This window comes from Salmo salar, chromosome ssa10 (genome assembly GCF_905237065.1).
Source record: "Salmo salar chromosome ssa10, Ssal_v3.1, whole genome shotgun sequence".
Classification (NCBI taxonomy): domain Eukaryota; kingdom Metazoa; phylum Chordata; class Actinopteri; order Salmoniformes; family Salmonidae; genus Salmo; species Salmo salar.
The window spans coordinates 48,098,765-48,123,463 of NC_059451.1; the positions used below are offsets into that span (position 1 = coordinate 48,098,765).

Below are 24,699 nucleotides of genomic sequence, written 5' to 3' on the forward strand. Positions count from 1 at the left end.
ACTAAAGCTGATTTAGAACCACAGAGCTCTAAATGGTGGAAGGTGGAAATACTGTTGCAACCCTTACATGTTTGAATACTGCTTCCGAAAAGAAAAAACAGAAACTGATGCGTTCTGACCTCAGGCAATCTTTGTCAAAGTTGTGACATAGTGTTAGGGGTCACTCACTTGGGCATGTTCATGCCTCTGATGCTGTGGCGGTGAATACCGTAGTAGAACGCTGGGTGCTCCAGAGACCCGTCTGATTTCAGCTTCTTCACCACGTTACCTGGCTCATCTCCTGTCTTTCTCTTCCCTGTGTTAAAGTAACATTACAACAACATATTGAGTAACATTTCTACAACATGGCATCCAGTCTGAAAAGAGCTAATGTTGTAGACAGGAGAAGGAGCTAATGTTGTAGACAGGTGAAGGAGCTAATGTTGTAGACAGGTGAAGGAGCTAATGTTGTAGACAGGTGAAGGAGCTAATGTTGTAGACAGGTGAAGGAGCTAATGTTGTAGACAGGTGAAGGAGCTAATGTTGTAGACAGATGAAGGAGCTAATGTTGTAGACAGGTGAAGGAGCTAATGTTGTAGACAGATGAAGGAGCTAATGTTGTAGACAGGTGAAGGAGCTAATGTTGTAGACAGATGAAGGAGCTAATGTTGTAGACAGATGAAGGAGCTAATGTTGTAGACAGGAGAAGGCCCCTCTCTTTATAACAGAATGTGTGTCTTGTTACCTGAGTGGTCAGTGGTGCCTGACTCCTCCACCTTCTGTACCTTGATGACTACACCACATTCCACTGGAGAGGAAACATACAACATGTCAATAGAATCTCTTCACCACCCGCCCCCTCCACATAGACATACCCATGAACCTAGAGATTACCTTGGTTGGTGAGTGCAGTGGGCCCGTGAACAGAGGACTTGAGGGTTGTGCACTCTGACTCACAGATCAGAGTCTTGACTAGAGGCTGAATATCCTCCATACTGTGCTGCACTGCTGCAAACAACATCCTCCTCAGGAACCCGGAGTTAAACAGAGGACCAGACCTGGGAGGGAAAAAGATATGCAGGTTACAGTTAAACACTTAAAGATGGAGGTTTACCAGAACTACTTCACTGGCTCAAATATTGTCTATCACCCAATATATGCAAAAAGTACCATAGCGGCCCCAGCTCCACTGCTGTCTTGCCAGGCATGCTTCCATGACAGTTGCAGGGCAGTTGTCTGTACAGGTTTTCTGTAGGGGGAAAAGTGAAAATCATAACTACAGAGTGACTTCAAATTCCCCTCCACATGTACCGTCCTCTCCTCCTATCAGAAACCCCTGAACCATTTCCAGACTTACCCTCTACTCTACTTAACCTTCTTACCCTCCACCATGCTCCCCTGTTTGAGGAACACCCTCTCCTCACACCACTGGCAGTGGATGAGCTGTCTGATCCTCTTGGCTGACTCGTCGGCCTGGGTGGGACCCCTGAGGACTCTGACGACCACCAGGACAAAGTGTTCCACAGCCACCGCCAGCAACACTTCTATGCCCTTATTACAGCGTGCCGCAGCCCTGAAAGGAATACACGCATGAGACAGATGCATGAAATACTACACACTGAAGCATACATCCCACACACTGAAGCATACATCCCACACACTGAAGCATACATCCCACACACTGAAGCATACATCCCACACACTGAAGCGTACATCCCACACACACAAGTTACACTCTCAATGTCAACAGCATCTCAAAGCCACCCCAAAGAAAAACACACACAAGTTAAACAAAGACATACATAATGAAAATGTTACACATACACAGTCACACACAGTAATTTCCCCGTAGACCAGTAATTCAGTGGTAAATAAACAGAGTATTTCACCTACCTGGCTACAGTGGCCAGCACCATGCGTGCAGCCAGCTCCTTGTAGTACTCTGTGCGGACTATATTGGAGCCATAGTGGCGCATCGTGACGTTCAGGGACTTGGAGTAGAGGGAGCCCGTGTCCGTGGACGTCACAGAGATGATGCCCAGGTTCCGGATGTTCCGGAAAGCAGAGTCCAGATAATTGACCGCCGTGCCGAACGGGTCCAGGTGTCTGAGGGGGTCACCATGGAAACAACGGTTGGTGTGTGTTCGGCTTGATGGATAATGTGAAGCGTCTATAGAACCCCTGCAGGCCATCATATACTGTAAACAGGGTTACTGAATGATACAACATTGGGCTCTGAAGCCTTCTAGACTGAGTGATTGTTTGACAAATGTCAAGACAAACGATAGAGGAGAAAAAGGAGAAAGAAAGGAGGTGACGTTTCTCGCTACAGAGATGCACCCCCACCAATAAGACGTTCCCTCCCTATCTCCCCCCACCAATAAGACGTTCCCTCCCTATCTCCCCCCACCAATAAGACGTTCCCTCCCTATCGACTCCCACCCCCACCAATAAGACGTTCCCTCCCTATCTCCCCCCACCAATAAGACGTTCCCTCCCTATCTCCCCCCACCAATAAGACGTTCCCTCCCTATCGCCCCCCCCCCACCAATAAGACGTTCCCTCCCTATCGCCCCCCACCCCCACCAATAAGACGTTCCCTCCCCATCTCCCCCCCCACCAATAAGACGTTCCCTCCCCATCTCCCCCCACCAATAAGACGTTTCCCTCCCCATCTCCCCCCCACCAATAAGACGTTCCCTCCCCATCTCCCCCCACCAATAAGACGTTTCCCTCCCCATGTCCCCCCCACCAATAAGACGTTCCCTCCCCATCTCCCCCCACCAATAAGACGTTCCCTCCCCATCTCCCCCCACCAATAAGACGTTCCCTCCCTATCTCCCCCCACCAATAAGACGTTTCCTCCCTATCTCCTCCCACCCCCATCAATAAGACATTCCCTCCCTATCTCCTCCCACCCCCCACCAATAAGACGTTCCCTCCCTATCCCCTCCCACCCCCACCGATAAGACGTTCCCTCCCTATCTCCTCCCACCACCACCCCCATCGATAAGACGTTCCCTCCCTATCTCCTCCCACCACCACCCCCATCGATAAGACGTTCCCTCCCTATCTCCTCCCACCACCACCCCCATCAATAAGACGTTCCCTCCCTATCTCCTCCCACCCCCCACCAATAAGACGTTCCCTCCCTATCGCCCCCCACCCCCCACCAATAAGACGTTCCCTCCCCATCGCCCCCACCCCCCACCAATAAGACGTTCCCTCCCCATCTCCCCCCACCAATAAGACGTTCCCTCCCCATCTCCCCCCACCAATAAGACGTTCCCTCCCCATCTCCCCCCCACCAATAAGACGTTCCCTCCCCATCTCCCCCCACCAATAAGACGTTCCCTCCCCATGTCCCCCCACCAATAAGACGTTCCCTCCCCATCTCCCCCCACCAATAAGACGTTCCCTCCCCATCTCCCCCACCAATAAGACGTTCCTCCATATCTCCTCCCACCCCCATCAATAAGACGTTCCCTCCATATCTCCTCCCACCCCCATCAATAAGACGTTCCCTCCCTATCTCCTCCCACCCCCACCAATAAGACGTTCCCTCCCTATCTTCTCCCACCCCCACCGATAAGACGTTCCCTCCCTATCTCCTCCCACCACCACCCCCATCGATAAGACGTTCCCTCCCTATCTCCTCCCACCACCACCCCCATCGATAAGACGTTTCCTCCCTATCTCCTCCCACCACCACCCCATCGATAAGACGTTCCCTCCCTATCTCCTCCCACCACCACCCCCATCGATAAGACGTTCCCTCCCTATCTCCTCCCACCCCCACCAATAAGACGTTCCCTCCCTATCTCCTCCCACCCCCACCAATAAGACGTTCCCTCCCTATCTCCTCCCACCCCAACCAATAAGACGTTTCCCTCCCTATCTCCTCCCACCACCACCCCCATCAATAAGACGTTCCCTCCCTAACTCCTCCCACCACCATCGATAAGACGTTCCCTCCCTATCTCCTCCCACCACCACCCCCACCGATAAGACGTTCCCTCCCTATCTCCTCCCACCCCCACCAATAAGACGTTCCCTCCCTATCTCCTCCCACCCCCACCAATAAGACGTTCCCTCCCTATCTCCTCCCACCACCACCCCCATCAATAAGACGTTCCCTCCCTATCTCTTCCCACCACCACCCCCCATCGATAAGACGTTCCCTCCCTATCTCCTCCCACCACCCCCATCGATAAGACGTTCCCTCCCTATCTCCTCCCACCACCACCCCCATCGATAAGACGTTCCCTCCCTATCTCCTCCCACCACCCCCCCCATCGATAAGACGTTCCCTCCCTATCTCCTCCCACCACCACCCCCATCGATAAGACGTTCCCTCCCTATCTCCTCCCACCACCACCCCCATCGATAAGACGTTTCCTCCCTATCTCCTCCCACCACCACCCCCATCGATAAGACGTTCCCTCCCTATCTCCTCCCACCACCACCCCCATCGATAAGACGTTCCCTCCCTATCTCCTCCCACCACCACCCCCATCGATAAGACGTTCCCTCCCTATCTCCTCCCACCACCACCCCCATCGATAAGACGTTTCCTCCCTATCTCCTCCCACCCCCATCAATAAGACGTTTCCCTCCCTATCTCCTCCCACCACCACCCCCATCGATAAGTTCGTTCCCTCCCTATCTCCTCCCACCACCACCCCCATCGATAAGACGTTTCCTCCCTATCTCCTCCCACCACCCCCCCATCGATAAGACGTTCCCTCCCTATCTCCTCCCACCACCACCCCCATCGATAAGACGTTCCCTCCCTATCTCCTCCCACCACCACCCCCATCGATAAGACGTTCCCTCCCTATCTCCTCCCACCCCCCACCCCCATCGATAAGACGTTCCCTCCCTATCGACTCCCACCCCCACCAATAAGACGTTCCCTCCCTATCTCCCCCCACCAATAAGACGTTCCCTCCCTATCTCCCCCCACCAATAAGACGTTCCCTCCCTATCGACTCCCACCCCCACCAATAAGACGTTCCCTCCCTATCGCCCCCCACCCCCACCAATAAGACGTTCCCTCCCCATCTCCCCCCACCAATAAGACGTTCCCTCCCCATCTCCCCCCACCAATAAGACGTTCCTCCCCATCTCCCCCCCACCAATAAGACGTTCCCTCCCCATCTCCCCCCCACCAATAAGACGTTCCCTCCCCATGTCCCCCCACCAATAAGACGTTCCCTCCCCATCTCCCCCCACCAATAAGACGTTCCCTCCCCATCTCCCCCCACCAATAAGACGTTCCCTCCCTATCTCCCCCCACCAATAAGACGTTCCCTCCTATCTCCTCCCACCCCCATCAATAAGACATTCCCTCCCTATCTCCTCCCACCCCCCACCAATAAGACGTTCCCTCCCTATCCCCTCCCACCCCCACCGATAAGACGTTCCCTCCCTATCTCCTCCCACCACCACCCCCATCGATAAGACGTTCCCTCCCTATCTCCTCCCACCACCACCCCCATCGATAAGACGTTTCCCTCCCTATCTCCTCCCACCACCACCCCCATCAATAAGACGTTCCCTCCCTATCTCCTCCCACCCCCACCAATAAGACGTTCCTCCCTATCGCCCCCCACCCCCCACCAATAAGACGTTCCCTCCCTATCGCCCCCCACCCCCCACCAATAAGACGTTCCCTCCCCATCTCCCCCCACCAATAAGACGTTCCCTCCCCATCTCCCCCACCAATAAGACGTTCCCTCCCCATCTCCCCCCACCAATAAGACGTTTCCCTCCCCATCTCCCCCACCAATAAGACGTTCCCTCCCCATGTCCCCCCACCAATAAGACGTTTCCCTCCCCATCTCCCCCCACCAATAAGACGTTCCCTCCCCATCTCCCCCACCAATAAGACGTTCCCTCCATATCTCCTCCCACCCCCATCAATAAGACGTTCCCTCCATATCTCCTCCCACCCCCATCAATAAGACGTTCCCTCCCTATCTCCTCCCACCCCCACCAATAAGACGTTCCCTCCCTATCTTCTCCACCACCCCACCGATAAGACGTTCCTCCCTATCTCCTCCCACCACCACCCCCATCGATAAGACGTTCCCTCCCTATCTCCTCCCACCACCACCCCCATCGATAAGACGTTCCCTCCCTATCTCCTCCCACCACCACCCCATCGATAAGACGTTCCCTCCCTATCTCCTCCCACCACCACCCCCACCGATAAGACGTTCCCTCCCTATCTCCTCCCACCCCCCACCAATAAGACGTTCCCTCCCTATCTCCTCCCACCCCCACCAATAAGACGTTTCCCTCCCTATCTCCTCCCACCCCAACCAATAAGACGTTCCCTCCCTATCTCCTCCCACCACCACCCCCATCAATAAGACGTTCCCTCCCTATCTCTTCCCACCACCCCCATCGATAAGACGTTCCCTCCCTATCTCCTCCCACCACCCCCATCGATAAGACGTTCCCTCCCTATCTCCTCCCACCACCACCCCCATCGATAAGACGTTCCCTCCCTATCTCCTCCCACCACCACCCCCATCGATAAGACGTTTCCCTCCCTATCTCCTCCCACCACCACCCCCATCGATAAGACGTTTCCTCCCTATCTCCTCCCACCACCACCCCCATCGATAAGACGTTCCCTCCCTATCTCCTCCCACCACCACCCCCATCGATAAGACGTTCCCTCCCTATCTCCTCCCACCACCACCCCCATCGATAAGACGTTCCCTCCCTATCTCCTCCCACCACCACCCCCATCGATAAGACGTTCCCTCCCTATCTCCTCCCACCCCCCATCAATAAGACGTTCCCTCCCTATCTCCTCCCACCACCACCCCCATCGATAAGTTCGTTTCCCTCCCTATCTCCTCCCACCACCACCCCCCCATCGATAAGACGTTCCCTCCCTATCTCCTCCCACCACCCCCCCCATCGATAAGACGTTCCCTCCCTATCTCCTCCCACCACCACCCCCATCGATAAGACGTTCCCTCCCTATCTCCTCCCACCACCACCCCCATCGATAAGACGTTCCCTCCCTATCTCCTCCCACCCCCACCCCCATCGATAAGACGTTCCCTCCCTATCGACTCCCACCCCCCACCAATAAGACGTTCCCTCCCTATCTCCCCCACCAATAAGACGTTTCCCTCCCTATCTCCCCCACCAATAAGACGTTCCCTCCCTATCGACTCCCACCCCCCACCAATAAGACGTTTCCCTCCCTATCGCCCCCCACCCCCACCAATAAGACGTTTCCTCCCTATCGCCCCACCCCCACCAATAAGACGTTCCCTCCCCATCTCCCCCCCACCAATAAGACGTTCCTCCCCATCTCCCCCCACCAATAAGACGTTCCCTCCCCATCTCCCCCCACCAATAAGACGTTCCCTCCCCATGTCCCCCCCACCAATAAGACGTTCCCTCCCCATCTCCCCCCACCAATAAGACGTTTCCCTCCCCATCTCCCCCCACCAATAAGACGTTCCCTCCCTATCTCCCCCCACCAATAAGACGTTCCCTCCCTATCTCCTCCCACCCCCATCAATAAGACGTTCCCTCCCTATCTCCTCCCACCCCCACCAATAAGACGTTCCCTCCCTATCTCCTCCCACCCCCCCACCGATAAGACGTTCCCTCCCTATCTCCTCCCACCACCACCCCCCATCGATAAGACGTTCCCTCCTATCTCCTCCCACCACCACCCCCATCGATAAGACGTTTCCCTCCCTATCTCCTCCCACCACCACCCCCATCAATAAGACGTTCCCTCCCTATCTCCTCCCACCCCCACCAATAAGACGTTTCCTCCCTATCGCCCCCCACCCCCACCAATAAGACGTTCCTCCCTATCGCCCCACCCCCACCAATAAGACGTTCCTCCCCATCTCCCCCCACCAATAAGACGTTCCCTCCCCATCTCCCCCACCAATAAGACGTTCCCTCCCCATCTCCCCCAACCAATAAGACGTTTCCTCCCTATCTCCTCCCACCACCACCCCCATCAATAAGACGTTCCTCCCTAACTCCTCCCACCACCATCGATAAGACGTTTCCTCCCTATCTCCTCCCACCACCACCCCCACCCGATAAGACGTTCCTCCCTATCTCCTCCCACCCCCCACCAATAAGCGTTCCCTCCCTATCTCCTCCCACCCCCACCAATAAGACGTTCCTCCCTATCTCCTCCACCCCAACCAATAAGACGTTCCTCCCTATCTCCTCCCACCACCACCCCCATCAATAAGACGTTCCCTCCCTATCTCCTCCCACCACCCCCATCGATAAGACGTTCCCTCCCTATCTCCTCCCACCACCCCCATCGATAAGACGTTCCCTCCTATCTCCTCCCACCACCACCCCCCATCGATAAGACGTTCCCTCCCTATCTCCTCCCACCACCACCCCCATCGATAAGACGTTCCCTCCCTATCTCCTCCCACCACCACCCCCATCGATAAGACGTTCCTCCCTATCTCCTCCCACCACCACCCCCATCGATAAGACGTTTCCCTCCCTATCTCCTCCCACCACCACCCCCATCGATAAGACGTTCCCTCCCTATCTCCTCCCACCACCACCCCCATCGATAAGACGTTCCCTCCCTATCTCCTCCCACCACCACCCCCATCGATAAGACGTTTCCTCCCTATCTCCTCCCACCCCCATCAATAAGACGTTTCCTCCCTATCTCCTCCCACCACCACCCCCATCGATAAGTTCGTTCCCTCCCTATCTCCTCCCACCACCACCCCCATCGATAAGACGTTCCCTCCCTATCTCCTCCCACCACCCCCCATCGATAAGACGTTCCCTCCCTATCTCCTCCCACCACCACCCCCATCGATAAGACGTTCCCTCCCTATCTCCTCCCACCACCACCCCCATCGATAAGACGTTCCCTCCTATCTCCTCCCACCCCCACCCCCATCGATAAGACGTTCCTCCCTATCGACTCCCACCCCCACCAATAAGACGTTCCTCCCTATCTCCCCCCACCAATAAGACGTTCCTCCCTATCTCCCCCACCAATAAGACGTTCCTCCCTATCGACTCCCACCCCCCACCAATAAGACGTTCCCTCCCTATCGCCCCCACCCCCACCAATAAGACGTTTCCTCCCCATCTCCCCCCACCAATAAGACGTTTCCCTCCCCATCTCCCCCCACCAATAAGACGTTTCCTCCCCATCTCCCCCACCAATAAGACGTTTCCCTCCCCATGTCCCCCCACCAATAAGACGTTTCCCTCCCCATCTCCCCCCACCAATAAGACGTTTCCTCCCCATCTCCCCCCCACCAATAAGACGTTCCTCCCTATCTCCCCCCACCAATAAGACGTTCCTCCCTATCTCCTCCCACCCCCATCAATAAGACATTCCCTCCCTATCTCCTCCCACCCCCCACCAATAAGACGTTCCCTCCCTATCTCCTCCACCCCCACCGATAAGACGTTCCCTCCCTATCTCCTCCCACCACCACCCCCATCGATAAGACGTTCCCTCCCTATCTCCTCCCACCACCACCCCCATCGATAAGACGTTTCCCTCCCTATCTCCTCCCACCACCACCCCCATCAATAAGACGTTTCCTCCCTATCTCCCCCACCCCCCACCAATAAGACGTTTCCTCCCTATCGGCCCCCACCCCCACCAATAAGACGTTCCCTCCCATCTCCCCCCACCAATAAGACGTTTCCTCCCCATCTCCCCCCACCAATAAGACGTTCCCTCCCCATCTCCCCCCACCAATAAGACGTTCCCTCCCCATCTCCCCCCACCAATAAGACGTTTCCCTCCCCATGTCCCCCCCACCAATAAGACGTTCCCTCCCCATCTCCCCCCACCAATAAGACGTTCCATCCCCATCTCCCCCCACCAATAAGACGTTCCCTCCATATCTCCTCCCACCCCCATCAATAAGACGTTCCCTCCATATATCCTCCCACCCCCATCAATAAGACGTTCCCTCCCTATCTCCTCCCACCCCCCACCAATAAGACGTTCCCTCCCTATCTCCTCCCACCCCCATCAATAAGACGTTCCCTCCCTATCTCCTCCACCACCACCCCCATCGATAAGTTCGTTTCCTCCTATCTCCTCCCACCACCACCCCCCCATCGATAAGACGTTCCCTCCCTATCTCCTCACCACCCCCCCATCGATAAGACGTTCCCTCCCTATCTCCTCCCACCACCACCCCCACTCGATAAGACGTTCCTCCCTATCTCCTCCCACCACCACCCCCATCGATAAGACGTTCCTCCCTATCGACTCCCACCCCACCAATAAGACGTTTCCTCCCTATCTCCCCCCACCAATAAGACGTTCCCTCCCTATCTCCCCCCACCAATAAGACGTTCCCTCCCTATCGGCTCTCACCCCCACCAATAAGACGTTCCTCCTATCGCCCCCCCCCCCACCAATAAGACGTTCCTCCCTATCCCCCCCCCACCAATAAGACGTTCCTCCCCATCTCCCCACCAAGTCTCCCCCCCCAATAAGACGTTTCCCTCCCCATCTCCCCCCACCAAGCCTCCCCACCATAAGACGTTCCCTCCCCATCTCCCCCACCAATAGCGTTCCCACCTCTCCCACAATAAGACGTTCCCTCCCTATCTCCTCCCACCACCACCCCCATCGATAAGACGTTCCTCCTAACTCCTCCCCACCACCCCCATCGATAAGACGTTCCTCCCTATCTCCTCCCACCCCCACCGATAAGACGTTTCCTCCCTATCTCCTCCCACCCCCACCAATAAGACGTTCCCTCCCTATCTCCTCCCACCCCCACCAATAAGACGTTCCCTCCCTATCTCCTCCCACCACCACCCCATCAATAAGACGTTTCCTCCCTATCTCCTCCCCACCACCCCCATCGATAAGACGTTCCCTCCCTATCTCCTCCCACCACCCCCATCGATAAGACGTTCCCTCCCTATCTCCTCACCACCACCCCCATCGATAAGACGTTCCCTCCCTATCTCCTCCCACCACCACCCCCATCGATAAGACGTTCCCTCCCTATCTCCTCCCACCACCACCCCCATCGATAAGACGTTCCCTCCCTATCTCCTCCCACCACCACCCCCCATCGATAAGACGTTCCCTCCCTATCTCCTCCCACCACCACCCCCATCGATAAGACGTTCCCTCCCTATCTCCTCCCACCACCACCCCCATCGATAAGACGTTCCCTCCCTATCTCCTCCCACCACCACCCCCATCGATAAGACGTTCCCTCCTATCTCCTCCCACCCCCATCAATAAGACGTTCCCTCCCTATCTCCTCCCACCACCACCCCCATCGATAAGTTCGTTTCCCTCCCTATCTCCTCCCACCACCACCCCCCATCGATAAGACGTTCCCTCCCTATCTCCTCCCACCACCCCCCCATCGATAAGACGTTTCCCTCCCTATCTCCTCCCACCACCACCCCCATCGATAAGACGTTCCCTCCCTATCTCCTCCCACCACCACCCCCATCGATAAGACGTTCCCTCCCTATCTCCTCCCACCCCACCCCCATCGATAAAGCGTTTCCTCCCTATCTCTTCCCACCACCCCCATCGATAAGACGTTCCTCCCCTATCTCCTCCCACCACCCCCATCGATAAGGCGTTTCCTCCCTATCTCCTCCCACCACCACCCCCATCGATAAGACGTTCCTCCCTATCTCCTCCCACCACCACCCCCATCGATAAGACGTTTCCTCCCTATCTCCTCCCACCACCACCCCCATCGATAAGACGTTCCCTCCCTATCTCCTCCCACCACCACCCCCATCGATAAGACGTTTCCCTCCCTATCTCCTCCCACCACCACCCCCCATCGATAAGACGTTCCTCCCTATCTCCTCCCACCACCACCCCCATCGATAAGACGTTCCTCCCTATCTCCTCCCACCACCACCCCCATCGATAAGACGTTCCTCCCTATCTCCTCCCAACCACCCCCATCAATAAGACGTTTCCCTCCCTATCTCCTCCCACCACCACCCCCATCGATAAGTTCGTTTCCTCCCTATCTCCTCCCACCACCACCCCCCATCGATAAGACGTTCCCTCCTATCTCCTCCCACCACCCCCCCATCGATAAGACGTTCCCTCCCTATCTCCTCCCACCACCACCCCCATCGATAAGACGTTTCCCTCCCTATCTCCTCCCACCACCACCCCCATCGATAAGACGTTCCCTCCCTATCTCCTCCCCACCACCCCCATCGATAAGACGTTTCCCTCCCTATCTCCTCCCACCCCCACCAATAAGACGTTTCCTCCCTATCTCCCCCCACCAATAAGACGTTCCTCCCTATCTCCCCCACCAATAAGACGTTTCCTCCATCGACTCCACCCCACCAATAAGACGTTCCTCCCTATCTCCCCCCCCCACCAATAAGACGTTTCCTCCCCATCTCCCCCACCAATAGTTCCCTCCCCATCTCCCCCACCAATAAGACGTTCCTCCCCATCTCCCCCACCAATAAGACGTTCCCTCCCCATGTCCCCAACCCCAATAAGCGTTCCTCCCCATTTCCCCCACCAATAAGACGTTCCTCCCTATCTCCTCCACCAATAAGACGTTCCCTCCCTATCTCCTCCCACCCCCATCAATAAGACATTCCCTCCCTATCTCCTCCCACCCCCACCAATAAGACGTTCCCTCCCTATCTCCTCCCACCCCCACCGATAAGACGTTCCCTCCCTATCTCCTCCCACCACCACCCCCATCGATAAGACGTTTCCTCCCTATCTCCTCCCACCACCACCCCCATCGATAAGACGTTCCTCCCTATCTCCTCCACCACCACCCCCATCAATAAGATCGTTTCCCTCCCTATCTCCTCCCACCCCCCACCAATAAGACGTTCCTCCCTATTGCCCCCCACCCCCACCAATAAGACGTTTCCCTCCCTATCGCCCCCACCCCCCCACCAATAAGACGTTCCTCCCCATCTCCCCCACCAATAAGACGTTCCCTCCCATCTCCCCCACCAATAAGACGTTCCTCCCCATCTCCCCCCACCAATAAGACGTTTCCCTCCCCATCTCCCCCCACCAATAAGATCGTTCCCTCCCCATGTCCCCCCACCAATAAGACGTTTCCTCCCCATCTCCCCCCACCAATAAGACGTTCCTCCCATCTCCCCCACCAATAAGACGTTCCCTCCATATCTCCTCCCACCCCCATCAATAAGACGTTCCCTCCATATATCCTCCCACCCCCATCAATAAGACGTTTCCTCCCTATCTCCTCCCACCCCCACCAATAAGACGTTTCCCTCCCTATCTTCTCCCCACCCCCCACCGATAAGACGTTTTCCTCCTATCTCCTCCCCACCACCACCCCCATCGATAAGACGTTCCCTCCCTATCTCCTCCCACCACCACCCCCATCGATAAGACGTTCCCTCCCTATCTCCTCCCACCACCACCCCATCGATAAGACGTTTCCTCCCTATCTCCTCCCACCACCACCCCCATCGATAAGACGTTCCCTCCCTATCTCCTCCACCCCCACCAATAAGAGTTTCCCTCCCTATCTCCTCCCACCCCCACCAATAAGACGTTCCCTCCCTATCTCCTCCCACCCCAACCAATAAGACGTTCCTCCCTATCTCCTCCCACCACCACCCCCATCAATAAGACGTTTCCCTCCCTAACTCCTCCCACCACCATCGATAAGACGTTCCCTCCCTATCTCCTCCCACCACCACCCCCATCGATAAGACGTTCCCTCCCTATCTCCTCCCACCCCCACCAATAAGACGTTCCCTCCCTATCTCCTCCACCCCCACCAATAAGACGTTTCCTCCCTATCTCCTCCCACCCCAACCAATAAGACGTTCCCTCCCTATCTCCTCCCACCACCACCCCCATCAATAAGACGTTTCCCTCCCTATCTCCTCCCACCACCCCCATCGATAAGACGTTTCCTCCCTATCTCCTCCCACCACCCCCATCGATAAGACGTTTCCCTCCCTATCTCCTCCCACCACCACCCCCATCGATAAGACGTTTCCCTCCCTATCTCCTCCCACCACCACCCCCATCGATAAGACGTTCCCTCCCTATCTCCTCCCACCACCACCCCCATCGATAAGACGTTTCCTCCCTATCTCCTCCCACCACCACCCCCCATCGATAAGACGTTTCCCTCCCTATCTCCTCCCACCCCCATCGATAAGTTCGTTCCCTCCCTATCTCCTCCCACCACCACCCCCATCGATAAGACGTTCCCTCCCTATCTCCTCCCACCACCCCCCATCGATAAGACGTTCCCTCCTATCTCCTCCCACCACCCCCCCATCGATAAGACGTTCCTCCTATCTCCTCCCACCACCCCCATCGATAAGACGTTCCCTCCCTATCTCCTCCCACCACCACCCCCATCGATAAGACGTTCCCTCCCTATCGACCTCCCACCCCCACCAATAAGACGTTCCCTCCCTATCTCCCCCACCAATAAGACGTTCCTCCCTATCTCCCCACCAATAAGACGTTCCCTCCCTATCGACTCCCACCCCACCAATAAGACGTTCCTCCCTATCGCCCCACCCCCACCAATAAGACGTTCCTCCCTATCGCCTCCACCCCCCACCAATAAGACGTTCCCTCCCCATCTCCCCCCACCAATAAGACGTTCCTCCCCATCCACCCCCACCAATAAGACGTTCCCTCCCCATCTCCCCCCACCAATAAGACGTTCCTCCTATCTCCTCCCACCCCCACCAATAAGACGTTCCCTCCCTATCTCCTCCCACCACCACCCCCATCAATAAGACGTTCCTCCTACTCCTCCCACCACCATCGATAAGACGTTCCTCCCTATCTCCTCCCACCACCACCCCCCACCGATAAGACGTTCCCTCCCTATCTCCTCCCACCCCCACCAATAAGACGTTTCCCTCCCTATCTCCTCCCACCCCCACCAATAAGACGTTCCTCCCTATCTCCTCCCACCCCAACCAATAAGACGTTCCCTCCCTATCTCCTCCCACCACCACCCCCATCAATAAGACGTTCCTCCTATCTCTTCCCACCACCCCCATCGATAAGACGTTTCCCTCCCTATCTCCTCCCACCACCCCCCATCGATAAGACGTTTCCTCCCTATCTCCTCCCACCACCACCCCCATCGATAAGACGTTCCCTCCCTATCTCCTCCCACCACCACCCCCATCGATAAGACGTTCCTCCCTATCTCCTCCACCACCACCCCCATCGATAAGACGTTTCCTCCCTATCTCCTCCCACCACCACCCCCATCGATAAGACGTTCCCTCCCTATCTCCTCCCACCACCACCCCCATCGATAAGACGTTCCCCTCCCTATCTCCTCCCCACCACCCCCATCGATAAGACGTTCCCTCCCTATCTCCTCCCACCACCACCCCCATCGATAAGACGTTCCCTCCCTATCTCCTCCCACCCCCATCGATAAGACGTTTCCCTCCCTATCTCCTCCCACCACCACCCCCATCGATAAGTTCGTTTCCTCCCCTATCTCCTCCCACCACCCCCCATCGATAAGACGTTTCCTCCCTATCTCCTCCCACCACCACCCCCATCGATAAGACGTTTCCCTCCCTATCTCCTCCCACCACCACCCCCATCGATAAGACGTTCCTCCCTATCTCCTCCCACCACCACCCCCATCGATAAGACGTTTCCTCCCTATCTCCTCCCACCACCACCCCCATCGATAAGACGTTTCCTCCCTATCTCCTCCCACCACCACCCCCATCGATAAGACGTTCCCTCCCTATCTCCTCCCACCACCCCCCCATCGATAAGACGTTTCCTCTATCTCCTCCCACCACCACCCCCATCGATAAGACGTTTCCCTCCCTATCTCCTCCCACCACCCCCATCGATAAGACGTTTTCCCTCCCTATCTCCTCCCACCCCCATCAATAAGACGTTCCCTCCTATCTCCTCCCACCACCACCCCCATCGATAAGACGTTTCCTCCTATCTCCTCCCACCCCCCACCAATAAGGCGTTCCTCCCTATCTCCTCCCACCCCCACCAATAAGGCGTTCCCTCCCTATCTCCTCCCACCACCATCGATAAGGCGTTCCCTCCCTATCTCCTCCCCCACCCCCCCATCAATAAGACGTTCCCTCCCTATCTCCTCCCACCACCCCCATCGATAAGACGTTTCCCTCCCTATCTCCTCCCCACCACCCCCATCGATAAGACGTTTCCCTCCCTATCTCCTCCCACCACCCCCATCGATAAGACGTTCCCTCCCTATCTCCTCCCACCACCCCCATCGATAAGACGTTTCCCTCCCTATCTCCTCCCACCACCATCCCCATCGATAAGACGTTCCCTCCCTATATCCTCCCACCACCACCCCCATCGATAAGACGTTCCCTCCCTATCTCCTCCCACCACCACCCCCATCGATAAGACGTTCCCTCCCTATCTCCTCCCACCCCCACCAATAAGACGTTCCCTCCCTATCTCCTCCCACCCCCACCAATAAGACGTTTCCCTCCCTATCTCCTCCCACCACCACCCCATCAATAAGACGTTTCCTCCCTAACTCCTCCCACCACCATCGATAAGACGTTTCCTCCCTATCTCCTCCCACCACCACCCCCACCGATAAGACGTTCCCTCCCTATCTCCTCCCACCCCCACCAGATAAGACGTTTCCCTCCCTATCTCCTCCCACCACCACCCCCATCGATAAGACGTTTCCCTCCCTATCTCCTCCCACCACCACCCCCATCGATAAGACGTTCCCTCCCTATCTCCTCCCACCACCACCCCCATCGATGAGACGTTTCCTCCCTATCTCCTCCCACCACCACCCCCATCGATAAGACGTTTCCTCCCTATCTCCTCCCCACCACCACCCCCATCGATAAGACGTTCCTCCCTATCTCCTCCCACCACCACCCCCATCGATAAGACGTTTCCCTCCCTATCTCCTCCCACCACCCCCATCGATAAGACGTTCCCTCCCTATCTCCTCCCACCACCACCCCCATCGATAAGACGTTCCCTCCCTATCTCCTCCCACCACCACCCCCATCGATAAGACGTTCCCTCCCTATCTCCTCCCACCACCCCCATCGATAAGACGTTCCCTCCCTATCTCCTCCCACCACCCCCATCGATAAGACGTTCCTCCCTATCTCCTCCCACCACCACCCCCATCGATAAGACGTTCCCTCCCTATCTCCTCCCACCACCACCCCCATCGATAAGACGTTCCCTCCCTATCTCCTCCCACCCCCCCATCAATAAGACGTTCCCTCCCTATCTCCTTCCACCCCCACCAATAAGGCGTTCCTCCTATCTCCTCCCCCCCACCAATGGAAGCGTTCCTCCCTATCTCCCCCACCACCATCGATAAGGCGTTCCCTCCCTATCTCCTCCCACCACCCCCATCAATAAGACGTTCCCTCCCTATCTCCTCCCACCACCCCCCATCGATAAGACGTTCCCTCCCTATCTCCTCCCACCACCCCCATCGATAAGACGTTCCCTCCATATCTCCTCCCACCACCCCCATCGATAAGACGTTTCCTCCCTATCTCCTCCCACCACCCCCCATCGATAAGACGTTCCCTCCCTATCTCCTCCCACCACCCCCATCGATAAGACGTTCCCTCCCTATCTCCTCACCACCCCCATCGATAAGACGTTTCCCTCCCTATCTCCTCCCACCACCATCCCCATCGATAAGACGTTCCCTCCCTATCTCCTCCCACCACCATCCCCATCGATAAGACGTTTCCCTCCCTATCTCCTCCCACCACCCCCATCGATAAGACGTTCCTCCCTATCTCCTCCCACCCCCATCGATAAGACGTTCCCTCCCTATCTCCTCCCACCACCACCCCCATCGATAAGACGTTTCCCTCTATCTCCTCCCCCACCACCCCCACCGATAAGACGTTCCTCCCTATCTCCTCCCACCCCCATCAATAAGACGTTTCCCTCCCTATCTCCTCCCACCCCCACCAATAAGACGTTTCCCTCCCTATCTCCTCCCACCACCACCCCCATCGATAAGACGTTTCCTCCCTATCTCCTCCCACCACCACCCCCATCGATAAGACGTTTCCTCCTATCTCCTCCCACCACCACCCCCATCGATAAGACGTTCCCTCCCTATCTCCTCCCACCACCACCCCCATCGATAAGACGTTCCTCCCTATCTCCTCCCACCACCACCCCCATCGATAAGACGTTCCCTCCGTATCTCCTCCCACCCCCATCAATAAGACGTTTCCTCCCTATCTCCTCCCACCACCACCCCCATCGATAAGACGTTTCCCTCCCTATCTCCTCCCACCACCACCCCCCCATCGATAAGACGTTCCCTCCCTATCTCCTCCCACCACCACCCCCCCATCGATAAGACGTTTCCCTCCCTATCTCCTCCCACCACCCCCATCGATAAGACGTTCCCTCCCTATCTCCTCCCACCACCCCCATCGATAAGACGTTTCCCTCCCTATCTCCTCCCACCACCCCCCCATCGATAAGACGTTCCCTCCCTATCTCCTCCCACCACCCCCATCGATAAGACGTTCCCTCCCTATCTCCTCCCCACCACCCCCATCGATAAGACGTTCCCTCCCTATCTCCTCCCACCACCACCCCCAGCGATAAGACGTTCCTCCCTATCTCCTCCCACCACCACCCCCATCGATAAGACGTTCCCTCCCTATCTCCTCCCACCACCACCCCCATCGATAAGACGTTCCTCCCTATCTCCTCCCACCACCACCCCCATCGATAAGACGTTCCCTCCGTATCTCCTCCCACCACCACCCCCATCGATAAGACGTTCCTCCCTATCTCCTCCCACCACCACCCCCATCAATAAGACGTTCCCTCCATATCTCCTCCCACCACCCCCCCATCGATAAGACGTTTCCCTCCCTATCTCCTCCCACCCCCATCGATAAGACGTTTCCCTCCCTATCTCCTCCCACCACCACCCCCATCGATAAGACGTTCCCTCCCTATCTCCTCCCACCACCACCCCCATCGATAAGACGTTCCCTCCCTATCTCCTCACCACCCCCCCCATCGATAAGACGTTCCTCCCTATCTCCTCCCACCACCACCCCCATCGATAAGACGTTTCCCTCCCTATCTCCTCCCACCACCACCCCCATCGATAAGACGTTTCCTCCCTATCTCCTCCCACCTCCACCCCCATCGATAAGACGTTTCCTCCCTATCTCCTCCCACCACCACCCCCATCGATAAGACGTTTCCTCCCTATCTCCTCCCACCCCCACCAATAAGACGTTCCCTCCCTATCTCCTCCCACCCCCACCAATAAGGCGTTTCCTCCCTATCTCCTCCCACCACCATCGATAAGGCGTTCCCTCCCTATCTCCTCCCACCACCCCCCATCAATAAGACGTTCCTCCCTATCTCCTCCCACCACCCCCATCGATAAGACGTTTCCTCCCTATCTCCTCCCACCACCCCCATCGATAAGACGTTCCCTCCATATCTCCTCCCACCACCCCCATCGATAAGACGTTCCCTCCCTATCTCCTCCCACCACCCCCATCGATAAGACGTTTCCCTCCCTATCTCCTCCCACCACCCCCATCGATAAGACGTTCCCCTCCCTATCTCCACCACCCCATCGATAAGACGTTTCCTCCCTATCTCCTCCCACCACCATCCCCATCGATAAGACGTTCCCTCCCTATCTCCTCCCACCACCCCCATCGATAAGACGTTTCCTCCCTATCTCCTCCCACCACCCCCATCGATAAGACGTTCCCTCCCTATCTCCTCCCACCACCCCCATCGATAAGACGTTCCTCCCTATCTCCTCCCACCACCACCCCCATCGATAAGACGTTCCCTCCCTATCTCCTCCCACCACCACCCCCCACCGATAAGACGTTCCCTCCCTATCTCCTCCCACCCCCATCAATAAGACGTTCCCTCCCTATCTCCTCCCACCACCACCCCCATCGATAAGACGTTTCCCTCCCTATCTCCTCCCACCACCACCCCCATCGATAAGACGTTCCCTCCCTATCTCCTCCCACCACCACCCCCCATCGATAAGACGTTTCCTCCCTATCTCCTCCCACCACCACCCCCATCGATAAGACGTTCCCTCCCTATCTCCTCCCACCACCACCCCCATCGATAAGACGTTCCCTCCCTATCTCCTCCCCACCACCCCCATCGATAAGACGTTCCCTCCGTATCTCCTCCCACCACCACCCCCATCGATAAGACGTTCCCTCCCTATCTCCTCCCACCACCACCACCCCCATCGATAAGACGTTCCTCCATATCTCCTCACCACCACCCCCATCGATAAGACGTTCCCTCCCTATCTCCTCCCACCCCCATCAATAAGACGTTCCTCCCTATCTCCTCCCACCACCACCCCCATCGATAAGACGTTTCCTCCCTATCTCCTCCCACCACCACCCCCCCATCGATAAGACGTTCCTCCCTATCTCCTCCCACCACCACCCCCCCATCGATAAGACGTTCCCTCCCTATCTCCTCCCACCACCACCCCCATCGATAAGACGTTTCCTCCCTATCTCCTCACCACCACCCCCCATCGATAAGACGTTCCTCCCTATCTCCTCCCACCACCACCCCCATCGATAAGACGTTCCCTCCATATCTCCTCCCACCCCATCGATAAGACGTTCCCTCCCTATCTCCTCCCACCACCACCAATAAGACGTTCCCTCCCTATCTCCTCCCACCCCAACCAATAAGACGTTCCCTCCCTATCTCTTCCCACCACCCCCATCCATAAGACGTTCCTCCCTATCTCTTCCCACCACCCCCATCGATAAGACGTTTCCCTCCCTATCTCCTCCCACCACCACCCCCATCGATAAGACGTTTCCTCCCTATCTCCTCCCACCACCACCCCCATCGATAAGACGTTTCCCTCCCTATCTCCTCCCACCACCACCCCCATCGATAAGACGTTCCCTCCCTATCTCCTCCCACCACCATCCCCATCGATAAGACGTTCCCTCCCTATATCCTCCCACCACCACCCCCATCGATAAGACGTTTCCCTCCCTATCTCCTCCCACCACCACCCGCATCGATAAGACGTACCCTCCCTATCTCCTCCCACCCCCACCGATAAGACGTTCCCTACCTATCTCCTCCCACCACCACCCCCATCGATAAGACGTTTCCTCCCTATCTCCTCCCACCCCCACCAATAAGACGTTCCCTACCTATCTCCTCCCACCCCCATCAATAAGACGTTCCCTACCTATCTCCTCCCACCACCACCCCCACCGATAAGACGTTCCCTCCCTATCTCCTCCCACCACCACCCCCCACCGATAAGACGTTCCCTACCTATCTCCTCCCACCACCACCCCCATCAATAAGACGTTTCCCTCCCTATCTCCTCACCACCCCCATCGATAAGACGTTCCCTCCCTATCTCCTCCCACCACCATCGATAAGACGTTCCTCCCTATCTCCTCCCACCACCATCGATAAGACGTTCCCCCCTATCTCCTCCCACCACCCCATCGATAAGACGTTCCCTCCCTATCTCCTCCCACCACCATCGATAAGACGTTCCCTCCCTATCTCCTCCCACCACCATCGATAAGACGTTCCCTCCCTATCTCCTCCCACCACCATCGATAAGACGTTCCCTCCCTATCTCCTCCCACCACCACCCCCATCGATAAGACGTTTCCCTCCCCATCTCCTCCCACCACCACCCCCATCGATAAGACGTTTCCCTCCCTATCTCCTCCCACCACCACCCCCATCGATAAGACGTTTCCTCCCTATCTCCTCCCACCCCCACCAATAAGACGTTCCCTACCTATCTCCTCCCACCCCCACCAATAAGACGTTTCCTACCTATCTCCTCCCACCACCACCCCACCGATAAGACGTTCCTACCTATCTCCTCCCACCACCACCCCCACCGATAAGACGTTTCCCTACCTATCTCCTCCCACCACCACCCCCATCAATAAGACGTTTCCCTCCCTATCTCCTCCCACCACCATCGATAAGACGTTTCCTCCCTATCTCCTCCCACCACCATCGATAAGACGTTCCCTCCCTATCTCCTCCCACCACCATCGATAAGACGTTTCCCCCCTATCTCCTCCCACCACCATCGATAAGACGTTTCCCTCCCTATCTCCTCCCACCACCATCGATAAGCGTTCCTCCCTATCTCCTCCCCCATCGATAAGACGTTTTCCCTCCCTATCTCCTCCCACCACCACCCCCATCGATAAGACGTTTCCCTCCCTATGTCCTCCCACCCCCACCAGTAAGACGTTCCTCCCTATCTCCTCCCACCCCCCACCAATAAGACGTTCCCTCCCTATCTCCTCCCACCACCACCCCCATCGATAAGACGTTCCTCCCTATCTCCTCCCACCACCACCCCCATCGATAAGACGTTCCTCCCTATCTCCTCCCACCACCACCCCCATCGATAAGACGTTCCCTCCCTATCTCCTCCCACCACCACCCCCATCGATAAGACGTTCCCTCCCTATCTCCTCCACCACCACCCCCATCGATAAGACGTTTCCTCCCTATCTCCTCCCACCACCACCCCATCGATAAGACGTTCCTCCCTATCTCCTCCCACCCCCACCAATAAGACGTTCCCTCCCTATCTCCTCCCACCCCCACCGATAAGACGTTTCCCTCCCTATCTCCTCCCACCCCAACCAATAAGACGTTCCCTCCCTATCTCCTCCCACCACCACCCCCATCAATAAGACGTTTCCCTCCCTAACTCCTCCCACCACCATCGATAAGACGTTTCCCTCCCTATCTCCTCCCACCACCACCCCCACCGGTAAGACGTTCCTCCCTATCTCCTCCCACCCCCACCAATAAGACGTTCCCTCCCTATCTCCTCCCACCACCCCCCCCATCAATAAGACGTTCCCTCCCTATCTCTTCCCACCACCCCCATCGATAAGACGTTCCCTCCCTATCTCCTCCACCACCACCCCCATCGATAAGACGTTTCCCTCCCTATCTCCTCCCACCACCACCCCCCCATCGACAAGACGTCCCTCCCTATCTCCTCCCACCACCACCCCCATCGACAAGACGTTTCCCTCCCTATCTCCTCCCACCACCACCCCCATCGACAAGACGTTTCCTCCCTATCTCCTCCCACCACCACCCCCATCGATAAGACGTTTCCTCCCTATCTCCTCCCACCCCCCACCAGTAAGACGTTCCCTCCCTATCTCCTCCACCCCCACCAATAAGACGTTCCCTCCTATCTCCTCCCACCACCACCCCCATCGATAAGACGTTTCCTCCCTATCTCCTCCCACCACCACCCCCATCGATAAGACGTTTCCTCCCTATCTCCTCCCACCACCACCCCCATCGATAAGACGTTCCCTTCCTATCTCCTCCCACCACCACCCCCATCGATAAGACGTTTCCTCCCTATCTCCTCCCACCACCACCCCCATCGATAAGACGTTCCTCCCTATCTCCTCCCACCACCACCCCCATCGATAAGACGTTCCCTCCCTATCTCCTCCCACCCCCACCAATAAGACGTTCCTCCCTATCTCCTCCCACCCCCACCAATAAGACGTTCCCCTCCCTATCTCCTCCCACCCCAACCAATAAGACGTTCCCTCCTATCTCCTCCCACCACCACCCCCATCAATAAGACGTTCCCTCCCTAACTCCTCCCACCACCATCGATAAGACGTTCCCTCCCTATCTCCTCCCACCACCACCCCCCACCGGTAAGACGTTCCTCCCTATCTCCTCCCACCCCCACCAATAAGACGTTCCCTCCCTATCTCCTCCCACCACCACCCCCATCGATAAGACGTTTCCTCCCTATCTCTTCCCACCCCCCCATCGATAAGACGTTCCTCCCTATCTCCTCCCACCACCACCCCCATCGATAAGACGTTCCTCCCTATCTCCTCCCACCACCACCCCCCATCGATAAGACGTTCCTCCCTATCTCCTCCCACCACCACCCCCATCGATAAGACGTTTCCTCCCTATCTCCTCCCACCACCACCCCCATCGACAAGACGTTCCTCCCTATCTCCTCCCACCACCACCCCCATCGATAAGACGTTTCCCTCCCTATCTCCTCCCACCACCACCCCCATCGATAAGACGTTCCCTCCCTATCTCCTCCCACCACCACCCCCCATCGATAAGACGTTCCCTCCCTATCTCCTCCCACCACCACCCCCATCGATAAGACGTTTCCCTCCCTATCTCCTCCCACCACCACCCCCATCGATAAGACGTTCCCTCCCTATCTCCTCCCACCACCACCCCCATCGATAAGACGTTTCCTCCCTATCTCCTCCCACCACCACCCCCATCGATAAGACGTTCCTCCCTATCTCCTCCCACCACCACCCCCCATCGATAAGACGTTCCCTCCCTATCTCCTCCCACCACCACCCCCATCGATAAGACGTTTCCCTCCCTATCTCCTCCCACCACCACCCCCATCGATAAGACGTTTCCTCCCTATCTCCTCCCACCACCACCACCCCCCATCGATAAGACGTTCCCTCCATATCTCCTCCCACCCCATCGATAAGACGTTTCCCTCCCTATCTCCTCCCACCCCCATCGATAAGACGTTTCCTCCCTATCTCCTCCCCACCACCCCCATCGATAAGACGTTCCCTCCCTATCTCCTCCCACCACCCCCCCCATCGATAAGACGT

General features: G+C 56.7%; 1 protein-coding gene across 2 annotated transcripts in view; it reads right to left on the minus strand.

The window, feature by feature from the left end:
• Positions 1-24,699, minus strand: part of trmt1l (tRNA methyltransferase 1-like) — a 37,518-nt gene that overhangs the window by 834 nt on the left and 11,985 nt on the right. For both annotated transcript variants that reach the window (XM_014123526.2, XM_045687879.1), the window contains 6 exons: positions 1,873-2,085; positions 1,362-1,552; positions 1,150-1,228; positions 874-1,037; positions 725-787; positions 169-295 (listed from right to left, as the gene is read on the minus strand). In XM_014123526.2, coding sequence (XP_013979001.1) covers positions 169-295; positions 725-787; positions 874-1,037; positions 1,150-1,228; positions 1,362-1,552; positions 1,873-2,085 — 837 coding nt within the window. The remainder of the gene's footprint in view (positions 1-168; positions 296-724; positions 788-873; positions 1,038-1,149; positions 1,229-1,361; positions 1,553-1,872; positions 2,086-24,699) is intronic.